This window comes from Diplotaxodon limnothrissa, linkage group LG17 (genome assembly GCF_057381915.1).
Source record: "Diplotaxodon limnothrissa isolate DT_005_m linkage group LG17, D_limnothrissa_male_GT1.1, whole genome shotgun sequence".
NCBI classification, from domain to species: Eukaryota; Metazoa; Chordata; class Actinopteri; order Cichliformes; family Cichlidae; genus Diplotaxodon; species Diplotaxodon limnothrissa.
Window position 1 is genome coordinate 10085646 of NC_140612.1, and position 27677 is coordinate 10113322.

The 27677-nt window shown below is 38.6% G+C and overlaps 1 protein-coding gene and 1 pseudogene across 1 annotated transcript; both read right to left on the reverse strand.

Moving 5' to 3' along the window:
• Positions 1-4429: 4429 nt before the first annotated feature.
• Positions 4430-4804, reverse strand: LOC146614639 (claudin-24-like; annotated as a pseudogene).
• A 2434-nt stretch (positions 4805-7238) lies between these two features.
• On the reverse strand, positions 7239-7904 carry LOC146614640 (claudin-22-like). The gene has a single exon (XM_085376359.1). It carries the CDS (start codon positions 7902-7904, stop codon positions 7239-7241), a length of 666 nt encoding a protein of 221 aa, XP_085232485.1.
• Between the last annotated feature and the right edge of the window lie 19773 nt (positions 7905-27677).

The following is a 27677-nucleotide window of genomic DNA, read 5'->3' on the forward strand; positions in this document are numbered from 1 at the left end:
TAAAACAGTTTCTTTATCCAAAGCAGCAACTGCATTGAACCAAGGTATGAAGGATATAGGCGCAATTGATGTATGGCGAAACCTCCACCCAGGTCAAAGGGATTTTTCTTTTTTTTCTCCAGTACATAATACGCACTCAAGAATTGATATGTTTCTTATATCACAAAATATGATGGCAACAGTGATAGACTGCTCTTACTTAGCAGCTACTTTCTCAGACCATAATCCCATTAAACTTCTCTGGGCTACCAATATATCGCAAAATATAACCTACAGATGGAGGTTCAAGAATTATATGCTAGGAGACTCTGATTTTATTTCATACATGAACACTAATATTGAAATATTTCTAGATGCTAATTCAAATTCTTCCTCACATGCTAATATTTGGGAAGCGCTTAAAGCTTATATGAGAGGTATGGTTATGTCATATGGGGCTAATAAGGCTAAAAAGGTCAGAGAGAAGATATCTAAATTGGAGACCGACATTAAAAACTTGGAACAGGAATATATTGCCACCAAAAAGGAAGAATGTCTTAATACATTAACAAAAGCAAGGTTGCAGTATGATAATTTATGCACCAATAGAGCAGAAGCAGCTATGGCCAGAACAAGATATCACTACTATGAATTTGGAAACAAAACAAGTAAATTACTGGCCTGGCAAATTAAGAAAGAAACATCGGAGAAATTTATACGGACAATTCTAACGGAAGATGATAAACTTCTTGATGAATCAGTACTTATAAATGCAGAGTTTAAACGGTTTTATGAAGATCTGTATAAATCTGAGCAAGGGGTCGATGGTACTGTTGCAAAAAGATTCATAGATGGAATAACCCTTCCTAAATTACATAATGAGGACAAAGAACTGCTTGATGTAGATATAACGGAGATGGAGGTTCTTCGAGCCCTCAAGTGTTTACAAAATAATAAGACCCCTGGACCAGATGGATTCTCAGCTGATTACTATAAGGCCTTTTCTAACAAATTATTGACACCACTTACAAATATGATTAAAGAAGCCTTAGAAAATAAGAAATTACCGGAATCACTGGAAAATGCAACAATTACATTATTGCCAAAGCCGGGCAAGGACAAACAGAGATGTGACTCTTATAGACCACTTAGCCTTTTAAACGCAGATTATAAAATATTATCTAAAATAATTGCACATAGATTGGAAGACATTATGCCTAAGATAATAAATGCCGATCAAACAGGCTTCATTAAAAACAGACAGGGAGCAGATAATGTGCGGCGCCTGCTCCACATATTGAATGCCGCTCAAAAAAATCAAGAACCATTGCTAATAATTTCCATGGACGCTAATAAAGCATTTGACAGGATTGAACCAAACTTTCTATTTCAGACAATGGAAGCCATGGGCTTCGGAGAAAAGTTCACCAGCCTATGTTAGGATACTTTTTAACGCCCCCAAAGCCAATATTATAACAAATAATGTGCTTTCTGACACCCTCTCCTTAACCAGAGGCTGTAGACAAGGCTGTCCAAGTTCTCCCTTGCTCTTTGCGATTGCGATCGAGCCACTAGCAGTGGCCATTCGTACTAATGTTGCTATATCTGGAATCAAATTCGGTACAAGTGAACATAAACTTTCTCTATATGCAGATGACCTCCTACTATATATAACGGACCCTCTCAAGTCAATTCCCTCATTAATGAATTGTCTTAAAGAATATAGTGCAGCTTCAGGATACAAGTTAAATTATACTAAAAGTGAGATTATGTCATTAAATATACAAGATAATCGTGTTAGAGCTCTTACAGATCCACTACAGTGGTGTAACAATGGATTTAAATATTTGGGCATACAAATTGGTAAATCTGAGGATAAAATATTCAAACTAAATTATATTAAACTGTTGGAGCAAACTAAACTTAATATACAGAGATGGATGGATTTTCCATTATCCCTTATAGGGAGAATTAATGTTGTTAAAATGAACATTTTGCCTAAGTTTACCTATTTATTTCAATGTCTCCCTATAAATGTTCCAAAAAGTTTCTTCAAAGAATTAAATAAACTTATAACCTCCTTCATATGGCAAAAGAAAAACCCAAGAGTTAAACTCTCCTCATTACAGGCCCCTTATTCAAGGGGAGGACTCAACCTACCAAACTTTAGGAATTATTATCTGGCCTCCCAATATCGATCAATATTGATCTGGTTATATGCAGAGAGGAGTGAGGTTCGATGGGTTCCAATAGAACAATATGAGGTGAATCCCATATCATTAAAAGACGTCCCATTTCTAGGTACGAAAATTTTTTTATCTAAGCTCACAAATAATTCGATAATATTAAACACCTTCCGTGCCTGGCAGGAATCCCACTCACTTCTAAAAATAAATATTTCTTTTCTTAGAAGGACACCCCTATGGGGCAATCCTGATCTCTCCCATCATGATGGATGGATGGAAGGATAGAAATATTCACTGTTGCCTCACTGTAGTCCTGTTTGTTTAGAAACAAGCCCCCAAGGCACTTTGTCCTTCTTTTGGCTTCCTGTACCACTTGGGCTCAGGAATAACAGTAAAGTTGACCCAGCTTGGACACAGTATAAATAATGTTTACTGTTGCCGATCTATATAATAATGATACATTTATTGACTTCCAACAACTAAAGGAAAAATTTAAACTTCCAGACCAAAATTTTTTTAAATTTCTACAAATAAGAGACTGGATCAAAGAAAAAACTAAAGGAACATTCCCTGAGATTCCTAAAGAAAGTCCTTTTGAAACGCATCTTTGCACCAAACCATGGAAGTCAATAAAAGGAATAGTATCTTCAATATACACTATTATTAATGAAAAATTACCTGACTACAACAAAACGTCACTGAAAAGAAAATGGGAGGCAGATCTGGGCTATGTTTATGAAGAGGTAGAATGGTACCATCTAATGGAACAGGCACAGACCATGTTAATTTCTACAAATCATAGACAAATGCAATTTAATATATTCCACAGGACATATTATACACCTTACAGATTACATAAAATTGATATTAATTACTCTCCCAAATGTTTGAGATGTAAGGTGATAGATGGTGATCTTCTTCATATGCTGTGGAATTGCCCAGTAATAGAGGAGTTCTGGAGACGGACTACTGAAATAATTTCAAGGGTAATTGGGATCCAAGTCAAAATGGACCCAAAACTATGGATTTTAGGTGATATAGATTCTATAAATGTGGAGTACCACAAGAAATATTTTATTTTACTTGCGAGTACTGCAGTTAAAAAATGTATTCTGACACATTGGAAATCTGAAAATTCTCCAACACTGAGATATTGGATTAATGAGTTAGCATCCTACTGTACACCTGAGAAGATATCGCATAGTGTAAAAGGGAAATACGGAACCTTTAAAAAAATTTGGGGACCATTTCTTTCAGTATTACCGTCTTTGGACTTGACAGAATATAGAGATGATGTAAATTCCTCTGGGTTTACCCTGAATTGATCCTTGGTTAGGCCCTTCTGATCAGAATTCTTGAATGTTGTGCTGATTCTTGTGTATAGACGGGTGTAAATATGGGCTGTTTGTATACACGAATGTGATGAAGTTGAGAGCCATACAGGGGTAAAGGGGTGGGGGGATGGTGGGAGGGGTTCACACGATATGTTTTTCTTTTTTTTTTTTTTTTTTTTTTTTTTTTTTAAATTTCTGTAATTACCAATACTGTTACTATTATAATTATTATTTTTTATTATTATTATTAATACGCCCGTATTTTCTGTGTTTGGTCCTCAGAGGGTGGAGGCTATGTTTGAAAGATAAAGATACTAGAGTGTGTTCCTGAGAATATTTTTTTTTTGGTCATAATGGCCAGTCAAGCTTTGGCTAGTTGATGATACCTACTCTGTCCCATAACTGTAAATGTCTTTTATTGTTTGTTTCTGTTTGTTTGTTGTTCGTTTTCAATTTAAAAAATGAAAATAAAAAGTAAAAAAAAAAAAAAAAAAAATTTTTTTTCTGTTGAAACCAATTAGGGAGTTAAAAAGTAAAAACCTATTTCTCCTGGATGCTACTTTTACCTTGGAAAAAAAAAGAAACAAAGATTTGAAGTCGGAATTAGTCTTAATTTGGTGAAAGTTTCAATCCTGAGAGTTTCATTCAAATTCAGTTAGTCCCATGTTTGGTCTCTGATCCAGAAAATGTTAAACTTTACTCTTTGTGAATCTATCTGAAATGGCTCAATTCAGAACACTCGAAAAAACTTACATGTTTGGACTGATACCCTTGATTTGAAAGGTAACCTCAATATAGGGACTGAGATAGAAGTGGGACAGAAGTGTTTCTGCTGGAGTATCTCAGACATACTTAGAACTGTTCATCGTAGTTGGGTGGGTGGGGTCTTCTACTTCTAGGGACCAGAACAATGAATGTTGGAAGGCACTCTCACACATACTCAGTCCTGGTTCTTTCAAAATTGGGTCCTGGTGTCACAATGCCCAGAGGGATGTGCACAGGCCTGTCCAGCTTCTGGAAATGAAGACAGGAAATCAGCAGCAGCGTTCCTGCCACCAGGTGGAGGATGCCTGCAATCCAGCCACAGAACAGAGCATAGCCGAACTCCCAGCGAGGGACAATCTGAGGTACTGTCTCGTCGAAGAATCTCACAAGCGTCAGGTGGGCGACGTAAGAGACCGGGATAAGGCCCAGGATCCCTGTTACCAGGCACAGTGCCCCGCCTATTGCCTTCAGCGCCCTCTTACAGCTAAAGTCATCCAGGTCATCCAGTCATCCAGAAATCCCATAAGACCCCAGACTCATTTTTACTGTCAGAAAATAACTATGGAGAGTCAGTAAAGGTGCAGTGACAGGTGGGTTCTTATGGGTTAAATGGTGAAATTACCATGAAATTTAAGCCCATGGTGAGTGTATGGAAACTTTAACCACATCACTTTTCCCCCTTTCTTCTGTATGTGCTCTAGAAATTTAGAGTTGGCTTATTCATGTCCAATTGTTATTGTGTGTCCCTGTGTGTCTCCTTAGAAATGGCTGGTACACTGAGAACTCTCCAATTCTATTCTCTCCTTTTCCCACAGTTTTATTTTTGGCCTGAAAGTGACCGTGCATCTACTCCTCATGTAACCACCTGGGTGTCTGTATATCCATCTATTTGTATGGCTGCCCACGCCCCTGTGTTTTCTCACCAGGGTTTGATTTCAAACTGAACTGATAATGAAGTCGGCAGTTCCTTGAAGACTCAAGGGAGGAGAGGAGTGTGTGAAGACAAGGATTATTTAACTCACACTTTTGAGTTTTAGTTACTTTCCCAATATATTGCTTTTTTTTATTCATTAATTTTAGTCCTTTTTAATTTTGTTAAGCCAGTTTCAATCTTAACTTGTGAGCATTTATTTATGAGCATATTTGCCTAAAATTTCAGTTTTATTTCCATCTATGTCACAGTAATCAGTGTTAGTTTGTCTGTACATCCATGTTACATTGCAGGGTTTAATGAGTCCTCTCTCACAATTTAATCCGTCTATCTATCTAACTTTTCTGTCTTTATTGACTATAAACAGTGATCTGCTGCTCAAATTAAGAGCTTTCATCATCTTTACAAGTCATTCTTTTATTTCAGCAAAATGTGCATTAAAATATGCATATAAAATATATGTTTTTCTTTGAGGAGGAAATATAAATCTTCATTACATTCTATAGTCAATAAATCTTTGATTTTATAGAAGACTTAACCAATAAAAAGTGCTTAAAAGTGAAAAAAAAAAAAACAACCCCACTTTTTGGATTCATAATTAAAAGCTCATAAAGTATTTAAATGAACTAAATATAGCAAGAAACTTCAGGAGATCTGGTCTCTTTGGCTCCAGGAAATCTAAAGCAAACATGTCAGTTAATGAAACACAGAAAAGCCAGTAAAACTCTCTGAAGTGGGGAAACGTTTTAAAGTTAATCTGCATCATATACGTTTCCATTGCTCAAATATCCAAGAAGTCTAACTAAACCAGAACTAAACAGAAGTAAAAATGTTTTCCTTCAGAGAAGTTCAGAGTTTAAAACTGTGGATGCATTTGGCAGTTTCGAAATTTTGTGACAAATGTTGATTTCAGTCTAAGGGAAATATTTAGTAAAAATAAAAATTACTCCCAAAACAAACAAAACAAACACCACAAACAAATTTACTTTTTTAAGAAATATATTTTTGCTGCTTTAAAATTGGAAAGAGAAAGAAAATAAAGTTGCATTAAAATTCTTATTTCTAAATGTAGCTCTGAATTGGTGAGTTTTACACTTTAAACTGTTTCAAAGGTGCAAGGGTTTTCCAAACTTTGTGTGTTTCAGTCAGGTGAAACTTTGTAATCATTTTTACTCTATATAGTAGCTTATAAAAAAATCAGCTTTTTAAAAAACTACATAGGGTCAAATCCAGTTTCCAAAGTGCATGACTCTACTACTACTAGATTTTAAACCACTGAATGTCTGACTGGTTTTCAGCACTCATCTGTGAAATAAGTATTTTCAATAGTCTGAGCATTGTTTAGAACCTCACTGAGAGAAATAATGAATCTAAACTAGTTTTATTTTCTTCCTCTAGTTCTTATTCTGACTTTGGAACATTTCTCATTGATCCTGACAGTCTGCAGTGTCTAACAAATGAGTTGGCTTTCTAAACCTTTTTTAAAAATGTAATCTTAGAAACACAGGCCTTATTCACAGCTGGACACATTTGTTGTTTATCACATTTAAGGTGAGTAATGCATGTGTCTAGCTGTAGTCCAGTTTAAAGCAGGAAAACAAATTTTCACTCAAATTTTTCTGTTGAAACCAATTAGGGAGTTAAAAAGTAAAAACCTATTTCTCCTGGATGCTACTTTTACCTTGGAAAAAAAAAGAAACAAAGATTTGAAGTCGGAATTAGTCTTAATTTGGTGAAAGTTTCAATCCTGAGAGTTTCATTCAAATTCAGTTAGTCCCATGTTTGGTCTCTGATCCAGAAAATGTTAAACTTTACTCTTTGTGAATCTATCTGAAATGGCTCAATTCAGAACACTCGAAAAAACTTACGTTTGGACTGATACCCTTGATTTGAAAGGTAACCTCAATATAGGGACTGAGATAGAAGTGGGACAGAAGTGTTTCTGCTGGAGTATCTCAGACATACTTAGAACTGTTCATCGTAGTTGGGTGGGTGGGGTCTTCTACTTCTAGGGACCAGAACAATGAATGTTGGAAGGCACTCTCACACATACTCAGTCCTGGTTCTTTCAAAATTGGGTCCTGGTGTCACAATGCCCAGAGGGATGTGCACAGGCCTGTCCAGCTTCTGGAAATGAAGACAGGAAATCAGCAGCAGCGTTCCTGCCACCAGGTGGAGGATGCCTGCAATCCAGCCACAGAACAGAGCATAGCCGAACTCCCAGCGAGGGACAATCTGAGGCACTGTCTCGTCGAAGAATCTCACAAGCGTCAGGTGGGCGACGTAAGAGACCGGGATAAGGCCCAGGATCCCTGTTACCAGGCACAGTGCCCCGCCTATTGCCTTCAGCGCCCTCTTACAGCTAAAGTCATCCAGGTGGTTTTGGCAGCCATTAACCAGGCGGATACCGGGGATGGCCAGCAGCACACCCAACAATCCCACCCCCAGCACCAAGGACATGAGAATCCGGGCCAGTATAATGTCTGGTGGCAGTTCAAACATGCTGTCATAGGGCCGGCACTCCAGCTTATCCGTCGCTTCCTGGCTCACACAGGTCACCCAGAGGCCCATGTTAGTTTCCTCAGTGGGAAGCAGGTCTGTAGACAGTGTGATCCATGAAGGCATCAGGATGGTGGTCAGGGAACAGATCCAGGCCACTATTGCTAAACCAACCCCCAGCAGCTCTAGAGTGCCATTGCTAGAGTCCATGACAGCGATGCTGTAGCTCTCAGAGGGTCCTGGTCTTTACTTTGCTCCTTTCAGGAGGGGGATCTGCTGGGACATCAATGCTAGCAGAGACAGACTTTGCAGTCAGGCCCAGCTGGAAAAGTTATCACACCCTGTCCAGGCAGAGGAAGGCTATGATTGGCCGACTGGAAACAACAGGATTGCTGTGAGGTCACCTGCAGGCAGGATTTTCTTCGAGAGAGGATGTTATCGATGCCTGCATCTCTGACTGTAAAGCATTTGATGTCAATGGCATTGCTCGCTCGGCTTCTCTGCTTTCTTCATCCTTGCCCCTCCTCCCCACAGAATCACCAGTGAAAACTGACACTTTTACACAATCAGGCAAAAAGTTCAGGCTTTCTTCAGCAGATCAACAGAATACAAGAAACAATTTGCACCTGCACACTTACAGAATCAACAGCACTGTGGGTGGAATACACAGTGAGAAAATGAACCTATTTAGGCAAGTCACTTTTCCTAATTCACTGAATTTTCTTTTTTCCTAACACTTATTTTTTTTCAGTTGAGCTTTTTAGTCTTCAAAGGTGTCACCAAATTCCAAACTCTATATCTGGTCAAAAAGAGGATTTGTAGGACACTTGTTTTGGAAATAAAACTGAAATTATTTTGTGTTGAAGATATTCACATTTATTCTATCAAAATATTAATATATCTTTAGTTTCTGTGAAAATGTACAGATAGCTTGAATGGAGTCTGATTGGGTCTAATTTTAGGTTATTTGTGGTGAAGAGAAGACTGATAATATTGAGATTGGTCAATATCTAATTAAACTAAAAATAATAAATACTGAAATATACACTTTTTTGTCCATAAAAAGATGTGAAAAGTTATTTTTTAAAATCAAATTTCAGCCAGTTTTTTTTTTTGGGCCTGATGGTACCTCCTGCTGGTAGTTTGCAGAGACTACACATAAAGAAATGCAGTACATGTTTACATTCCAGGTTCTACTGTAAATAAAAATCTGGGGTCAACCTTTCCTAAAGACTCTTAATGTTGTAGGGTTGTCCTGGGAGACATGCTTTTGTCATGAATATATCCTTGGCAGACCGGGATTTTCAGGAATCAAGAACAGAGGGCTTGATCTTCTAGTGTTCACCCTTTTCATCCTACCTGAGAAGGTCTATGCCAGGGTGCTGGAACTCCTGGAAAGGACAGTCTATCCAACAGTTGAATATTAGGTCGAGGAGGAACAATCAAGTTTTCATTCTGGTCATGGAACACTGAATCACCTCTTTATCATCTTGAAGCTGCACAAGGGTACATGGAAGTTTCCCAAGTGTTTTGTGTACACTAAGAAGTCATTTAACTAGGACATCCTATGGGGATAGCTTCAGGAGCACATACTGTACTGTAATGAGTGAACAAACTCTTGGATGCTACAAATACAGTTTTCATATTTCCATAAAAGGAAGAAAATGGTGACAAAACTTAAACTTATACAAAACAATACTTTCATTATTTCCAAGATTCCTATTCTGTGTTTTTGTTTTTGAACTTACTATCAAACACACAAACATATATTACAGGTTGCAAATACATTTGATGCTACTTGTCATTTCTATATATAGTATCTATCCATCTATCTCTATTTATATATGCCTAAATGTAATTTTACTGTACTACAGTTAATATGGGCAGTTCTTTTCCTCCCCTTTAGATGGTGATACATACTCACCAATAAGCACCAAGCAGATCAGCTTTATGACAAGAATTGCAGTAGTATTAAATTTTGCTTGGCCATTGTGGTCTGAATGTTTGACATCATACAAAATAAAAGACACATCTATCTATCTATCTATCTATCTATCTATCTATCTATCTATCTATCTATCTATCTATCTATCTATCTATCTATCTATCTATCTATCTATCTATCTATCTATCTATCTATCTATCTATCTATCTATCTATCTATCTATCTATCTATCTATCTATCTATCTATCTATCTATCTATCTATCTATCTATCTATCGGTTACAACAACTCTTAATATGCAGGTACCTGCTGACTTTGTATTGGCCCTAATAGATCCACATAAATACACTGGAAATGGTGCATGCATGTGTTTGTGTGCTGTTTGTCTGAAATAGCTGGTGTCTCTTTGTAGTGACTTTAATCCCAACCCAAAATGGAAACACACATACAGCCAGCATATACAGAGTTTGCCAACAGCACCTGAATCTATGACATACTGTGTTGCATTTTTCCCACTGAGAAACTATTTGCTTACAAAAAAGTAAGCATTGCTATATTTCATGCAACTGAATAATGCTTCAGTGTTTTTCAGGGACAAAAAGATGGAGGGAAAAAATGTGGTTAATGGGTAGTCTTTTGTGGTTTTAGGCATTTTCAGGAATGTCCAGGTTTTGCTTTCATAGTCTCTCTGCCATCACATCCCACCAATGTGCATGTCACTGTGTAGCTGTGTCTATGGCTGACCTAGACTGACTAAAGAGTATATTTAATATGAATTGGTGTCCCTTTGTTTTTGCCTGACCAGCTCACCTCAGACACATTATTGTTAGAAGTGAGATTCGTTGATTCCTTTCAACCAAATTTGACAGACTTCTGCTAAATGTATGCAGATACTTAAACTTACAATATATAAACGGCCAGAGTATTTGATTTGTAAAAACAGAGGCAAAGTGTTAAATATCTTGTAATATTAAATTGACATAAATCAATTTTTTAAATACCTGGTTTATTGCTAAGTGTTTGTATTATATAAATGTGCCAACAGAATTAATCAATCATGCTTTTCGAATGGCCAAGATGTTTGTGTTCTGGGGTTGGTGAGCGAACATTTTGTATTTTATTTATTGGTTACTTAACACTAACTTGCAGGTTAGATTGCTAACCTAGCTACCTTTAAAAGGGAAAGCGGTGGGCTGCAGATCACAGATTAGAATTAACTTCTGCAAAAATGATAAATGTAAGCCTAATATTCCATTTCTGTCTCTTTAGCAGTTTACAGACTTTTTCTGCAATGTTTTTCTTCATTGCAAAGAATAACTAAATAAATTACATAGTCCAGATAGTACTTGATTCATTCAAAAAAAAAAAAAAAAGATTAAAGCATCACAATTAATTTTAATTAAATTGCATACATTAAGTGCCTTTTGTGTGAGTCCACTGAGTTGATAACTTTCTCTAAACTTTATTTTACGTTCCAAGATGCTGATTCTGTGGATGGGGATCACATCACGAGCTTGCGGCAGCCAATGGGAGGAGAAATTAGAAGTGGTGATTAAAGATGATGGTTGTTAAGGAGAGAGACATGTCTCCCTCCTTCTTATTCCCATCTAGGTCTGGCTCTACTATCAATGGGAGCTTTCACTTTGCTTTTGCATGAAAAAATATGATGGTTGTGTGTGTGTGTGTGTGTGTGTGTGTGTGTGTGTGTGTGTGTGTGTGTGTGTGTGTGTGTGTGTGACAGATAGAGTCCAACAGTCCACTCCAATGCATGAGTGGCTTGGAAAGGTGCCAGCATGCAAAAACCTAGCAACAAGATTTGACTTGGCCTGCTGAGAGAGAGTGAGAAATAGAGAGTGAGAGAGCGAGCGAGCGAGAGATCTGGCATGTGCACAGCATGGGCATATGGATCTTTGTTTGTCCGTTTTGGACCATTTAGTCATTCTGTCACTCCAACTGGACTACTTAGCGAATTGGTGCTACTTGGTTCTGAATCGCACACACACACACACACAAACGTATTTGCAAAGACACACATGGGTGAGCTGAGCCTTGACTCTACTGCTTTACAGTCTGTTACTGTTCACATGGCCTGAATGAAATAAAAAACCTTTTCCAATTAATCCTTTTAACCAACATGTGTGATCCCTGGCTCACGCTGATGTGGCCTTCAAGCTAACCGAGTCTATGCCAAGTCAAGTCACTTCATAGCCCCTAGAGCCTTTGCTGACCATCAGCACTGATCAGCTATGAAGGTAGCCAGCTCCAACATTGATTTCCATTTACTTCTGAATCCAGTTAAATATATGTGGGGTTCACTCAAAGGCCTGTTTTTTTGTTTGTTTTTCTTTTGCTTCTTACAGAGTCTGACAATTTCTAGCTGGACTTATAAAAGATTATTTGAAGGTGCAAATATTGTTTGCTGAAATATAAAATACTGTATTTAACCCCTGTGTACTTTTTGCTTTAAAAAATAACCCTCAAAATCCATACCTCTAATTCAAACTTTTTCCTTGCTGACAACCCAGTTTGGTGAGCAGCGGTTTTGTCTTGGTCTGTCTTCCATGGATGCCATTTTTGCAATGTCTCTTTCCTATTGTTTAATCATGAGCACTGATCAAGACGAGTGAGGCCACCAGTTCTTTAGATGTTCTTTTGGACCTTCTGGATGACTCATTGATGCACTCTTGGAATAATTTTGGTTGGCTGGCCAAAAAATAAATGGTTCTTACTGTGGTTCACTGGAGTTCCAAAGTCTTAGAAATGGCTTTCAAACCCTTTCCAGACTGATAGATGACTTTGTTTCTCAGCTCTTTCCTAAGGTTGTGGCATGTTGTGTTGCTTTTTGGGATGTTTATTTGTCAGACAGATTGTACTATTAAGACATTTCTTGTTGAATCAAGCAACCACTTTATGTGGCAGTAAACACGCGCTTTCCAAAAAAGAAAAAAAAAAGGTTAATTGCAGTTAATTCATGATTTAACTACTTATTTGATTGCTTTTTTGCACAAGGCCAGGTAGGTTTGGTTAACTTTTTTTTTATCTCATTGAATTAAATCATCATTTAAAAACTGCATTTTGTACTTATTCAGACTAACTAAAATTTGTTGATGACTTTAAACATTTAAGTGGGTCAAATATGCTTCACTGCACTGCAGGTCCATTTTTGCACCATCCAGTAAGTATAAATAATACCTGTGAGCTAAAATTCCATACTTTAGACTGCTCTAAACAAGAGGGCTGTTGAAAACATTGCGCACTCACCTTGCTGTTTATGAGGGAGGCCAATCAGAAAAAAACTGGCTCAAAATTAGAGGAAGGAAGCTAAATTGGTTTCTTTCAGTCAATGGATGAACACAGCAGTCGTCCAATAACCAGTGCAAGGCAAGTAAGGATTATTTGACTGATAAATTGAAAAAATGCTACCTGAGCAGAGTCCAAAGAATAAAAATAATAAGCTGAAAAAGAGCATACCTTTTTCGTTTTTCTCACTGTCATTTTGTAGCTGTACTCAGGCAGCTCCATGCATGCTGATGTTCAAACTGAGTGTTACCATTTGGAAAAACTTTACTTCATTAGACATTTTTGGATAACACTTTACACAAACTATGGGTTTAAAGCATAAATCTTAGAAAGATAGATAGCTCAGTCACAGGACTCAGTTTATACTCAAAGTAATGACCTAAAAATCTTAAACATATCTTAAAGATATCTTTAATTCCCAAATTTGACAACTTAATAAGTGTCCTTCCATGTACTGTAAGGGTGCACAATACAACACTCACTCCCTACCATTTGAACATACTTTTTCCCCATTATCTGAACTGTTCCCAGCAGGGCTGCTGCCTGGTTTATCCCAGCAGTAAGAACCCTTTTAAACTTAATGTATTTTTTAAAACAACCTGCTTATACCACTGTCCCATCTCCTGCACAGATCCAGGTTTGAAAAAGTTTAGAGAACTCGTTGGTGTATCATTTTGTCAACATGGCAGCATGTCAAACAGTCCCCCAGGGTTCCTAGCAGCTTCAAACCTCTGCTAGAATTAAACCATTTTTAAATTAGCCCCGTACAGAAATATTCTAAATCTGTCATGCTTTAACGTGGTGTCACATTTCCTCAGATTACCATCATTACAGTAATTAATGCTTTAATTTCTGAGTATGTTTTGAAATGAAACCCAAAGTGCCACGATTTTAATGTAATATGGGACTAATGTGGTGTGGAACATTTGGTAATCTGGCTCCCATATGCCTCGGATCTGCCGAATGGGTTTTATCAGCTGTAATACGGTTCAAACACTGAGCTGCAGTTAGTTCGAAGGAAAATAGGCTGCAGAAATAAACTTTCTGTTCAAGTCCTGAGACATTTTTAGCACATGCAAAGTGCAGAACGAAAGGAAAGTTGTGAAGATGAAATTGAATGATGCAGATTTTACAGCACAAGTAAAGTAACTAATTTATTTCAGTTTTTTAACTGGCTTCTGTTTTGTTCGGTTTATAGGCTTGTGACTAATTTTACAGCACAAAGGGAAAATGGAAGAGAAATAATGGAATATGCAGATTTCATAACCTGTGATTTCTTTTGTCCCCAAATAAACTGACCGACCTTTGAGTGAATAAAATGAATAAGCTCTTTTCTTGTCACCCACAGATGAATCACTAACTAGGTTACAGGTTCCCATAAATTACTTAATGGGCTACACTTCCAGCTCCACATGGCCTTTCTCTGGCCTTACACACAGTATCTAATATATCTAGTTCATTCAAATGCTGTTACGCATAATGAATATTGCCAGCTGTGAGGCTAGTATTGAAATATACTATTAATAATCCCGAACACATGAATAACACTCTTTCTCATTCCATAGTGTAAATCTAATCTTTTGTCTGTGGTGGTTTATACCTTGTTGTGAAGCTTTGCTGGGCTCTGATCCGCTCCTGTCGCTGTTATTCTCTACACCAACCACTTAGCACTTCTCCCATGGGTTCCACATCTGACTCAATTCCCCTGTGATTGGTTTATGGCAACCATATCCCAGACCTGATTAAACACTATGGATGCATTTACAGTAGTCCTGAGATGGAGAATTACTGCTCTCCTGTCAACACAGGATGGAAGCAATTTGTATTTAATAATACACTATATTGTGAAGGAAACAGAGCATCAATACTTTACTAAATATTAATACTACTTTACATAATCATTGCCAAATTATAAAACGACTACTTCACAGACTATGGATATCTGTCAGGGCAAGCAAGACTAGCAGTGCTTGCCCAAAGAAATTTAAAAACAGACATCGGTTAAAACATGTAAAATAAAAGGAATTTCCCTTCCTTCAGCTCAAACAACACTCTCAAGTTATCTGTATTCATCTTGTGAGTTATTGCCTCTCTAACCAGCTCCCAGTTTGAATGTGGGCAACCTTTTAGGATCAGCCTTAAAACTTTGCTTTTTGATAAAGCTTATAGTTAGGGCTGAATCAGCTGACCCCGAACCCTGCATAGTTACGCTATCATAGGTCTAGAGTCTCTTTATCGAGCATTTCTATTTGACTCACCTCTATTCATTCACTTCTGTATTTATACACTACATTTAGTCATCAGTTATTATTCATCTGTGACTCTCTCCCACAGCGTGTCTTTTTTGTCTTGTCTTCTTCCCCTTACCCCCAGTTAGACATGGTTGATGGTCGCCCCTTCCTAAGCGTGGTTCTAACCTGCAGGTTTCTTCCTGTTAAAAGGGAGCTGCTCCTTCCCACTTTCACCAAGTCGTTGTTCAGAAGAGGTTGTCTGGTTGTTGATTTTTGAGAGGATTAGATTTTTTAGATTAGAGGATATTTTTAAACATTTTTTTTATTGTTAGTAAACCAGTGATTTTTGATAGAGACTCATGAGTGACTGCTGTGCTAGACAGACTATCCCTATCAGCTTTCACTGATCTGTGGTCAGTTTTGAGCTGCACATTTGCAGATATGTTTTTAAAACCAAAATACTATGATTTATTATCTTAGCAGATGGATTTTTCATGTGCTAAGTACTTTGGCCAACACGTGTTGTAAAGAGTTGATAACTCTGTAGTAGGTTAGCAATGGATGCCAGTACAGAGATCATTTAGATGATGAAAATGGGCCATCAATACTTTAAAAATCATTTGGTGGGTTACATCACCGTAAATCATCAATAACAGGCTTCAATTATATATGAATATATTTTAATATACTTTTAAAATCAAGATGTACAGTACTGTGCAAAGGGTTCTATATTTCTATACATTTTCTTTCTAAGGAGGATGTGCTTACTGCCATCTATAAATCATGGTAGAGTCTCTGTCAAGGTTTGGAGCTGCATTTTAGTCGCTTGTATTAAAGATCTTGTGCAAATGGAATTATGAACCCAGAAGAATATTACCAGATTTCGATCCATTTGGCAGCATAGCAGTGATCACAAACACTCTGTCAGCACAGTAAAAGCATAGCTGGATAGAATAACACACAGTGGAAGATGATCAGTCATGGATTGGCCTCCCCAGAGTTCAGTCCTCAGCATTATTTAAGCAGTGTTGGGTCATCTTGATAAAGAACAGAACAAAAGGCAGTCATCACCCAAAGAAGAGCTTTAAATGTATTTCAAGAAACCTGAAGAATGATTCATAAGAACTACTTAAAGATAATACAAGAAAACTGCCTTAGAGAGTTTGGGTTGTGTTGAAGAATAAAGTGGTGATACCAAATATTGACTTCCAAGCTTGTCTTTGCCTTATACACTGTATTTCCATTTATTTTTGCACATGTTTTGATAAATCACTGCACCTATTTTTCATTTTTCTACCAAAATATGAATAGTACTGTATTCAATTTTCTGGAGCTCATACAGACATATTTTCTATTTGTTTTCTTGGGATTTTTAGACATACAGTAACCTCACAGGTTGACAACAAAACACATCTGACTGTAAGTTTTGATATCTCCAGTAATGACAATACTGATGGGGATTCCTCTGTATTTTATTGTTGTTGCTAGTGCTGCAGAGAGAGCATTGGGATTTTTTCTCTCTCAATGTAGCCTGTATTTATCATTACTGTTATAGCTCCACTCTTATCTTTGCAAAATGTTATAGAACATAGTATGGAAATAGGAACAGATATGAAAGTGGAAGATTTGATTTTCCTGGTTCATAGTTACATTGTTATTTCTTCTGTGTTTATTGTTCAGTGTACTATGTTGATAGTGGTTGATAGGCTACGAGGAAAAACGCAAAGTGATATGATGTGGGGCAACACTTTTGTCTTTTGAACATTGCCTACTGTAATATAATTTAGAATCACTAGAGGGTCAAAGGTTATCTACTGTAGATTTTTATTTTATGAATGTTCTACTGGTGTGTTAATTACTATATAGCACAATCATATACAAAATAAAAGATGGCTGTAGCTACTGTTATGTCACCCACTGGATTCTGAAATTCTACCTTGAAGCCACGAGATGAGTATTTTTGCCATCACCATCTTGGTTAAAAAATGCAAACAGATGGGATGCAGGACAGGTCATACTGTAAAACCGTATGCTCATTGGCTAAAGATGTGATTTACTCTCACACCCCTTCATTTTGAAATGTGGTATGACCATGAGCTACAAATCTGACTTAATTTTCATTCATTGTGACCCAACACGAGTCAGTGAGCCTATAAATCAGGCAGGAAAGTGTTTACAGAAATCAACTTTTCCCATAGACTTCTACAGGACAAGGACTACAGCTATCGCCATCTAGTGGACTTCAGATGAAATGCAGATTTAGGACACTCCTTTTTTGGGTTATTTTTTCTGACGGGAAGATACGTCCATGTTTTACATTGTCTATGAGTGCAGTGCTCTGTTAAGGCGTCTATTATTAAAGTATTATATAATAGCAGAAATAATAACAATGTGAAACACACTGACAGATGACAGGGTACATGCTGTGCATACAGTGAAATACTGTTTGTGTGGGTTTGCGTTAGTTCCATTGTTCTGACAAACCATCCTACTTTGGTAAAACGTCCTACCATAAGTAGTTTATGCACATTTCTGCTGGAACAGAGTAATTCCAGCACAAATGTAAGTAGGTATGACGGTTTGCCACTTAACTTTGCCCATCAGAGTATGCTTCCAGCTCATATTCATAAAGCCAGGACAGTTTGGCACTTCATTTTACCCGTTAAAGTATGCTTGTAGGTAACATGCACAAAGGTAGCATGATTTGCCCATTAATTTTAGCCGTTAAAGTATGCTTCTAGCTCATATTAACAAAGGCAGAATGTGCATGCGCAGAACGCAGAACAGGTAGGATGGTTTGTCAGGTAGGATGGATTCCCAGAACACCGTACAGCAGGTGTGAGCAGTAACTCAACCTGTTAACAAGATCTAACACACACACACACACACACACACACACACACACACACACACACACACACACACACACACACACACACTTCGCAGTGACTTCAATAAACAACTATTTACACCCACAAGGAATTTCCATTACTTCAGCGACAGAGAGTTGGTCGGTGTGTGTGTGTGTGTGTGTGTGTGTGTGTGTGTGTGTGTGTGAGAGAGAGAGAGAGAGAGAGAGAGAGAGAGAGAGAGAGAGAAAGAGCAAGTGACAGAGAGAGGTGGTAGTGGTGGTGATGAGGGGTCCCTTTCTACTAGCTTTGAGATTACTGCTCATCATTGCTGAAATAGTCAGCTTAAATGGAATTGATCTGTATGTGTACACACGTGGGCTCGTGTTCAGTAACATGTTTCCAGTTCGAGTTTTTTGCCTCCAAATGAAAATAACATAAGTGGCAGCTGAAACTAATAACAACCATCGTGTACTTAATGTATGATTATTAATTTTTAAAACATTTTTATATTAAAATCAAATCACTTCCTTTCTTTCTGATTTGATTTTAAACATTGCTTTTCCTTCTAGCCAACCTGAAATCCTTCACCGTGGCGAATGACTCCTGGCTCGTAACTATTGTGAGCACACCGCATTAAACCCTCACAACGCGAACTCATCAAATGAACGATCGATCTAAGCAAGAGGAAACTAGGAGACTGCCAGTGTGTATAAAACTCAGAAATGAAAGGACATGAGGTCGCATTACTTGGATTTCAGCACTGAAGATTTCAGCCGATGCAATATTCTGCTGGGCAATTAGTGCTGAAGATGAGAGAACATTACATTGCTTTGCTGATAGTTGTTATCTATTAAGGTGGAATTCTGAAAGTTGCTGTTTCAGATGGTGTTACATTGAAATCAAAGGCGCTTTGTGAAAGATTGATTCAGAGAAGTTTCATAACCTTGACAAGTACATTTTCAAGAGACTCCTATGGGCCTGAGACTGTCTGTCACAAGCGCTGAATACCTAGGGTTAGATTTCCTTACTCTGACAGGGCCTGTGGACAACCTTGAGATAAGCACATTTATTTTATAGCATAGGGTGAAACTGACTTATGGTGCCTTCCTTTTTTGTCAACCAGTCGCTAGAAAACTCAAACCATTCTGAGTGAATGTTTTTAGCAAAAATGGTATGTGTAACCAACACATGATGCTGGTGTCCCGGGACTTACATAGATGAACCTCACTTATGCCCTGGCTGGTTCTTGTGTTAGACAAAAGCCTGCACATACTACTATACTGCTGCTGTAAATACACACATATTATTTTCAAGACTCAAAAAATTATTAAATAATAAAATTAAGACAGAATTTCTTTGTGCTATTCACAAAAAAAAAGCCCTGCCTAATATTCCTCGGGGCCCAAGAACAGCTCTGATGCACCAAGAGATGTACCCAACAAAATCTCTGGAGGTGTATAAGGCAACATTGTGGAATACTGTAAACTCAGAGATTAGGCCTTGTTTGCATTGGGTTTGTTTTCCAACACATCCAGTGGATGCTGGATCAAAATTTGGGTCCAAGTCAACACTTTCTGAAACTCTTAAACAGTGTTTTGGAGTTTGGCAGAGCACTTTATGCCCCTGCAACAGTGTTTAAGTAGGTGTTATGTGAGAAATTAACGACTACAGAGATGCATGGAATGTCACTTTCCATTGTTTTTCTACCTTTATGTCTTAGCATGTATCTGGACATGCACGAAACATTGTTCAGACCAGAGGCCTGTACTACAAAGAAGGATTATCCAGGTAATTGTGGTGTTAGTGCTGGGTTTTCAGTTTTACGGAGGCAGTTACTTCTTACCAGGGTACATCACCATAGTAACTTATGCTGCAGGACTAACCTGCTGCAGAGCAAGTTATGTTCCAGATTATTAGCAGGAATACTTTCACCAACCACTGACCAATCAGTTCTTGGGAAAAATGTGTCCCCTTCCTGAAAGATCCTTCAGACCTCTGTGTGCAAAGAGCCAAAAGGTCCTAAGTTTTTTTTTTTATAACATCTAAAGTCTTTTGATGAGCACCTGTAAGGAATCTAGGTTCCTAGATGAAGAGGGGAAAGCTCGTTCTCTTGTCACAAGAGGTCGTCACAGTAGGCTGATATTAAAAAGAAGCAACAAAACAAAACTACAACTATCTTATGCACAGACACACATGAAAATTTAATGGAGTAATAATTGTAATTCATTAGATTATCCTGTGTTTTAATGACAGAATGTTCATATTCTGTTAACTTACAATTTTGCCAACATTTCTCTTTAAATAGGCTTTATTCATATATTCCTATTTATTCTATTAATGAACTCGGTCTTACTGAGCCATCTGAAAGTGTTTAAAACACACATACATTCTTACTGTGTGTGTTTCAGTACTTAACTACTGTAGACTACTTTTCCCATGACAAGGATGAGATATAGTTTTTCTTCCCTTGTAAGACTAGCTGCTCTGCTGTTAGTAGACTTATCCATGGTTGTGACCTGTCAAATCCTGCCAATGCCACCCTTTTCAGGAGAACTTGTTTGCAGCCAAACCAATAAACCCCGGGTTAACTTATCAAACTGATAACAGCCATCTTGTGACTGCTTAGCTTGACTGTCAATGTTAGATCAAGAGAAAGCAGATAAGAAAAAGATATTGTGGGTATGTGGTTTGTAGTACAGGAGCCAGGCCAGCCTTCTTTCGTCACTCCATGGTCCAGTTCTGTCAATAGTCTTCCATTTGAAGGTGTTTTTGGTGGTGGATAGTTGTCAGCATGCGAGCTCTGACACCTTGATCTCATACCCACTATTAAGATTTTCAGTAATGTAATGTAGCTCTTGTATGAGACCATGCAGGACAGTCAACTCTCCCTTCATTCATAATAAATGAACAGATGAGTCTTGTGCACATGACCCTGTCACTAGTTTACTTTTTGTGGAAACTAACTGCTTAAAAAACTTGGAATATCCCAGAATAATGTCTGATTTGATATATTTTATTCATGTTTTGTCAAGGTATCTTTTTGCCCTTTTTCAAAGTCGCCGAGCTCCTAACACCTGTCCGTGTTTTTTCCTTTTTCAACCAGAGCTGCCTGTTGATTTTCTGCCTAGCTTGTTACTCTGGGCTGAGAGCCACAAAGAGGAAGCAGACAGACTAAACAAACTGATGTTATGTTAAAACTTGACATGTTAAAACATGACATCAACTTCATGCTTTAATATTGGTTTAAGATTGGCTGCATTGGGCTTTAATCATAAAGATGACATTTGTTTTGTGCTTTGTCAGAACTGTACTTTTCAGCATCAGCTCCGTGTTTTTCAGTTCCGACCAGAAGCTTAGTAGATCTGAAAAAAACAAGAAATTTTAAAAATGAACGATTCTATTTCCACATATATTCTTACTCATGGATATTCAAACCTTCTATTTATACGATTCAGAACGTGTCCTGCATTCTGTTTTCTGTTATATTTGCATTGTTATTGTTTAGTGCTGATTGAGCTGGCGAGAGAGGGTTGCCTATGCTAACACTTGAGGAATGTAATGGTACAGTAGGAGATGTGTGTTCTGATTTGCAACCAACTCCCTCCTTAACACCCTGACAAGGCTCACTGATGCATCTCACTCATTATCATCACACATGCATGCTCACACACACACACTAATCCACCTGTTGCGAGAAATGCTCAGGAAAGTAGTTTTGTGTGTAGCAATGGTCAAGCCTATTGACCATAGGTCAGCCATTAGAAAATCATTATTGTGGATGTGTGTGATTAGTCAAACGGATGATACTTTCAATGTGAAAAGTGGGACAGATAACAGATTTGTACAAACAAGGACCTTCTTTTAATCTAGAAAATAATTGTGGGATGTAAGCTTTGTCACATTAAATTGACTTGCAGCCACTTGACCAGAGCAATATGTAACTCCATTCACTGCACAGCATGAATGCTAACCCAATAACCTGGAAGGAAAGGCGAATGCCTGTGCTAGCAGTGCCACACTCACCAAACCTATTTAACATTGTGTAAAATGTAATGTGTAAAAGTTTATTTAATTTTGTAACAGTAAAAAAAAAACACTGTTGAAATGAAAATAACATGAAATGAAACAAAACAGTAAAATTTGTTTTATTGCTTTACAAGAAAGCTTGTTTCTGTCCCAACCAATGATGAAATAGTCCAACAACCAGTGTTTTCACTAAAAATCTAAGCTCTACAGATCACTAATAGCTCTTTCAAACTATATATTACAATGTAATATTTGTACATGTATATTTTATCATCGCTTTCTCATTATGTCTTTCTCCATTACCACTGCTCTCTGTCCTGCCTCATTTTCAGCTCATTCTCTTCTTCCTCACCTCAAGCCTTATCTCCTTAACTGAAGTCGGGGCTCTAACACATGCATAAACATGATTAGCTATTCCAGATATTTTAGCAATTACTTACTATCAGCACATCAGACACATGACCCTCCTGTCTCTGCACAGCTGACAACGAGCCGCCTAAACAAGCTGGTTGTTTAGGTTGTTCAGCTGGTTAAAAGCTGAAAGTACACCACCTAATGTTTGGCCAGAGTGCCCTATAAATCTAATTTTCCTTTCGGTAAACAGCTTGAATATATTTTACATATAAGAGTTTATTGACTAGATGTTCGAGTCAGGCAATGTTTGAGCCACTTCAAAGAAAGTTTTGCTAACGCCAGCTAATGGCAGCTAACCACATAATAGCAGCACTACACTCTAAAAACTTGCTACATTTATTTAAGAGAAAGCATGCAAGTTGTGTGTGGTGTTAAGTTAATGTAACCCATGTGAAATACAGGGCTGCAAAATCCCTTTTTGTAATCTAAGGCTATAGCCTGTTATTGTCACAAGGGGGCGCTGTGATGCAGTCTTGTGTTCTGACGACCTTGTGTCTAGTGCACAGGAAGTATTACCTCTCTCTTCCTGTGAGATTTTCCCTCTGATGGCGGTCAAGTACGTGTCGGAGCGCATGGAAAAAGTATCTTGGTGTGCAATACTGCAACCCGGTTAATGAGACCAGATTGTTTTACGTATAAATGCTAATAAGGTACTCTTTTATTAGGCCCCGAACTCTGACCACAAAGGGAATAACGTCTGTCAAGTTATTTGTGTCTGAAAATCCCGGTGAGTCACGTGCTTTCGTTAGCTACCTGTTAAGTTAGATAATGTATTTCACTAGCCGATTCAGCTCAGAAACCTTTGAACAAAAACCAATCGGGAGCTATGAGAATCTGGCGTGTTGTTTCACTTCTCCTGTTGTTCTTTACAGTGTGTTATAAGTGTTGAATGCTTTGAGCTAAACGATGCCGATGCTAGATGCGATGCTAGCTGCTAATAGCTGTTAGCCACCCCACCCCGCTGAAGCCATATTCCGATCGGGGAGGTATTCAAGTAGAAGCAATAGCTCTGTTTATATTAGAATGGTTATGTCTTAATAGATATGAGCATATTTCAAGTTTAATAGTATTTGCACTGAATTAAGTTACATTTGCTTGTAAGCCTTAAGGATGAATGTCACTTTCATTGCTATGACTGTTTACATTACAGTTTAAGCTGCTGATGTTCTTTGTTGTGATGTAATTTTGATAAAATTGTTGATACTGGTACAAACAAGTTACTGTAACTCTTGTAACTTGGTAAAGCTAAAGGGAATGCCATTTGTGATTAATACATTTGGAAAAGAAGTTAATGAGCTCATGTTAAGAACACAAAATGGGAAAAGAAATTGATTGTTCTGCACTGTTTGTGTAGATTGTTTTTTTGAACTACTAGAAGAATTCTGGAGAACCACTGACGGCGAGAACAGCCCAAATGAGATCCTGGATGATCGTGAAATGGTGTGGCCAGCCATGCGATCGGATTGTGGGATTTGCCTGAGAAACTGATTCAAGCCACCCTGGATTACAGATAAGCCCTATGCACTACTTTTCCTACCCGGATAATAGGGTTTGCACACTGACAATTCCCCTACAGTACACCTGTTTGGGTTTTCAACGACTTTAAAGGACAATTCAGACTGGACAATTCAAACTTCGCAACAGGAACACTTTAATCTGTTTCATTCATTCCAAAGAGCTCTGATACTGTTCAGTATAAATCTTCCATTTAAATGTCTTTATTTTGTTTTGTTTTACATGTATTCACCTTTAAAATGCACTATTAGTGTGCAATTTGGGTTATTGTGTTGTATATGTGTATAAATGGTACTGAGGCAATAAAGGTCCCAGTTATTCACTTCCAAGCCAACTCCTTTTGTGAGTCTCCAAAACAAAACCTCCTCCTGAACCTAGAAAGATGTCTAGGGTCTCTATTTGAAGTGAGAGTGTACTGGTCCTGAGTAGAGGCGCTACACAAAACGTGGCGAGCCAGCCAGGAGGTTTAATTCCTTTTATTTTGGAAGTTGAGCAACTGGTGCTTTCATGCCTTTTGGGTCAAATCATTACAATTGTCCATGACATTCTGGGTTGGAGCAATAAGACAACATGGATGTAATCCAAAGTGAAGGTGTCAAAGTACCTAACTCTGTCCTAGTAGGAGGGTTAACAGGCGATGAGGTTGACAATGAGGTTATTGATTACTTAGGGCAGTTTGGTTCTATTGGAAGAGTAATCAAAGTAACTAGCACAGAGGCACAGTTTAAAAACACAGCCATTGTGGAGTTCCAATCAGGTGAACCAGTCCAGTTCCTTAAGGATAGCTTGCCTTGCAAAAGACAAAGCCGTAACCCAAGTGTTGTCCATCATATCCAGCTTCTGTCTGCGCTGTATGCTGCAGACAGGGGTTCATGTTTAACCCATTCTTACCTAACTGAACTGAAAGGGCTTGCTAAACTGAGTGGTGCAGATTTTGAGAAGGTTTTACTAGATGAGCTGGCCAGAATGAAGAAGTCCACTGAGAGTGATCCCGCAGTTGGGCCAAATGTAACAGTGCCTAATCAGAATCTGCAGCTCACTAGTGACACAGACCAAGATGAACCAGCCATCATAGAGCATCAAAGTCCTCTTAAACTGGGCAGTGATTTAACCCACTTGCCTGAGCATGACTCTCACTCATCCTCTCCAAGTGTAGAAGTGACTCCCTCGCACAGAAAAACCACTATCTACTTACCACCTGAACAGCTCACTACACCTGAAGTACAGAGAGTAGTAGTTGAGCATGTCATTAAGAACAATGAAATGCCTTCTCAAGGTCATGCAAAGCTCAGGCCCTTCTCGGGGAAAACCCCTTGCTCTACTTTCGAAGCTGATTATGATACGTGGCGCAACAATGTTGAATTCCACCTCATAGATTGTACCATATCTGACAAACATATGGTAAGGAAAATAGTTGAGAGCCTTCTTCCACCAGCTGCTAACATTGTAAAGCACCTTGGTCCTAACGCTTCTCCCCATGACTATCTCAGCCTTCTTGACTCAGCGTATGGTACTGTTGATGATGGGGATGAGCTTTTTGCCAAATTCCTGAGCACAAACCAGAACTCAGGTGAAAAGCCTTCTGCCTATTTACAGCGGTTGCAGATAACCCTGAGTAAAGTCATTAAAAGAGGTGGCATCACTACAAATGATTCAGATCGCCAACTGCTTAAACAGTTTTGTAGAGGTTGCTGGAACAACAGCTTGATCACAACCTTGCAGCTTGAGCAGAAGAAGGACAAGCCACCTTCATTTCCAGAGTTGCTCCTCATGCTACGTACTGAGGAGGACCGGCAAGCAGCAAAGTCCAGCCGAATGAAACAGCACTTAGGCATTTCTAAACCTAAGGCACATTTGAACTCCCTTGAAGTAGGAGAGTATGTCACTGATGATACAGACGTATCAGCTGTTAATGATAGGCTAGTGCCTTTTGATGCACATAAGTTAGAAAGGAAACTTGCAAAGCTACAAGCCCAAGTGGCTTCACTGAAAGCATCAGCTATTGACAGTTCAAGCCAGAACTCTGACAAGCCAAATAAGAAAACCAAACCTAAGTTCAAGATTCTTCCTAAAGAGAAATCTGACCCAAGTGAGACTAAGCCCACTAAGAAGCCACGCCCATGGTACTGCTTCAGGTGCGGCGAGGATGGTCATATTGCTCCCTCTTGCAGCAATGAACCAAACCCTGAACTAGTTGAAATGAAACGTAAGGAGTTCAACCAAAAACTACAAGTCTGGGAGGAACAGAATATGTCAGCTTTAAACTAAAATCAGTTTCTGGGGAGGGACTACCAGGAACTGAAAGTAATCATGAACGTCCCAAACCGGAACCTCAGAGCAAAGTATCTTCTCTCTCTCGTGCAGCACGACCCCAGATTAGGTTACCCAAGGGACTTGTAGGACAGAAATGTACAGCAAATGTTACCGTGTCGGGAGTCAATTGCAGTTGTCTCCTTGACACTGGGTCTCAAGTGACCACAGTGTCCGCTTCATTTTACAACACCAATCTTTCAGAACATCCCATTCAGCCTATCAGTGGCCTGGATGTTGAGGCTGCTAGTGGCCAAAATGTTCCTTACTTGGGATACATACCCATCAGCCTTAAGTTTCCAAAAAGCTTTATTGAAACTGAGCCTGAGGTTTCTAGCCTTGCTTTAGTAGTACCTGACTTACGCTCTAACTGTGACTTGCCTGTGCTGATTGGGACAAATGCACTTGATGTTCTGTACGACGAATATTGTCAAGGTAAAGATCCCAATGATTTGTCGTCGGTCTATGGCTACAGGCAGATCCTCCGTACACTCAAGGTCAGGAGAGAGATAAACCTAGCCGGAAACGATGGCTTTGTAACTCTTAAGGGCAAGGTGCAACACGTAGTACCAGCTCAAGGGAGGGTCCTCCTTGAAGGCTGTGTCAGATCCAGCAGTGCTGGTGAATGTGCCATTGTTGAACAGCCAACGACATCCACCTTACCAGGGGGAATTTTTGTGGAGTGCTGTCTTGTCACTTTGCCCAAGAAGCATCCTCATAGGTTACCTATATGGGTGAGAAATGAAACTGAGCATGACGTAACACTGCCTTCTAGATGTGTCATTGCAGAGCTCCATAGTCCTGCAAAGATATATGACGAATCACCCATTTCAACCAAAAATGATGACACTGTGAAATGTTGTAATGTTACTGCACAGCCAGTTGATGAACCTGCTCACCCAGATTTGACATTTGACTTTGGCAATTCTCCCCTCCCGCAGGAGTGGAAAGAGAGGGTTACCCAGCGTCTAAGTGCCTATGCTGATGTTTTTGCCCAGCATGATTTGGATCTTGGACATGTATCTAAAGTGAAACATCACATAAACTTAAAGGAAGAAGCACCCTTTAAGCAAAAGTCCAGGCCAATCCACCCAAATGATTATGAAGCTGTGAGGAAGCACTTGCAAGCACTCCTTGATGCAGGAGTAATCCGTGAATCAGAGTCCCCTTATGTTTCACCGATTGTGGTGGTTAAAAAGAAGAATGGAGAGGTCCGTCTTTGTATTGATTATCGTAAGCTCAATGCGTTAACAATACGAGATGCGTACGCACTTCCAAACCTTGAAGAGGCTTTCTCAGCCCTTGCTGGATCCAAATGGTTTTCAGTAATGGATCTCAAGTCTGGTTATTACCAGATTGAGATGGAGGAATGTGATAAGCCCAAGACAGCT

What these genes read in the sequence shown, in the direction of transcription:
- LOC146614640 (XM_085376359.1), bottom strand. Translation starts at nt 7,904, where the DNA reads ATGGACTCTAGCAATGGCACTCTAGAGCTGCTGGGGGTTGGTTTAGCA.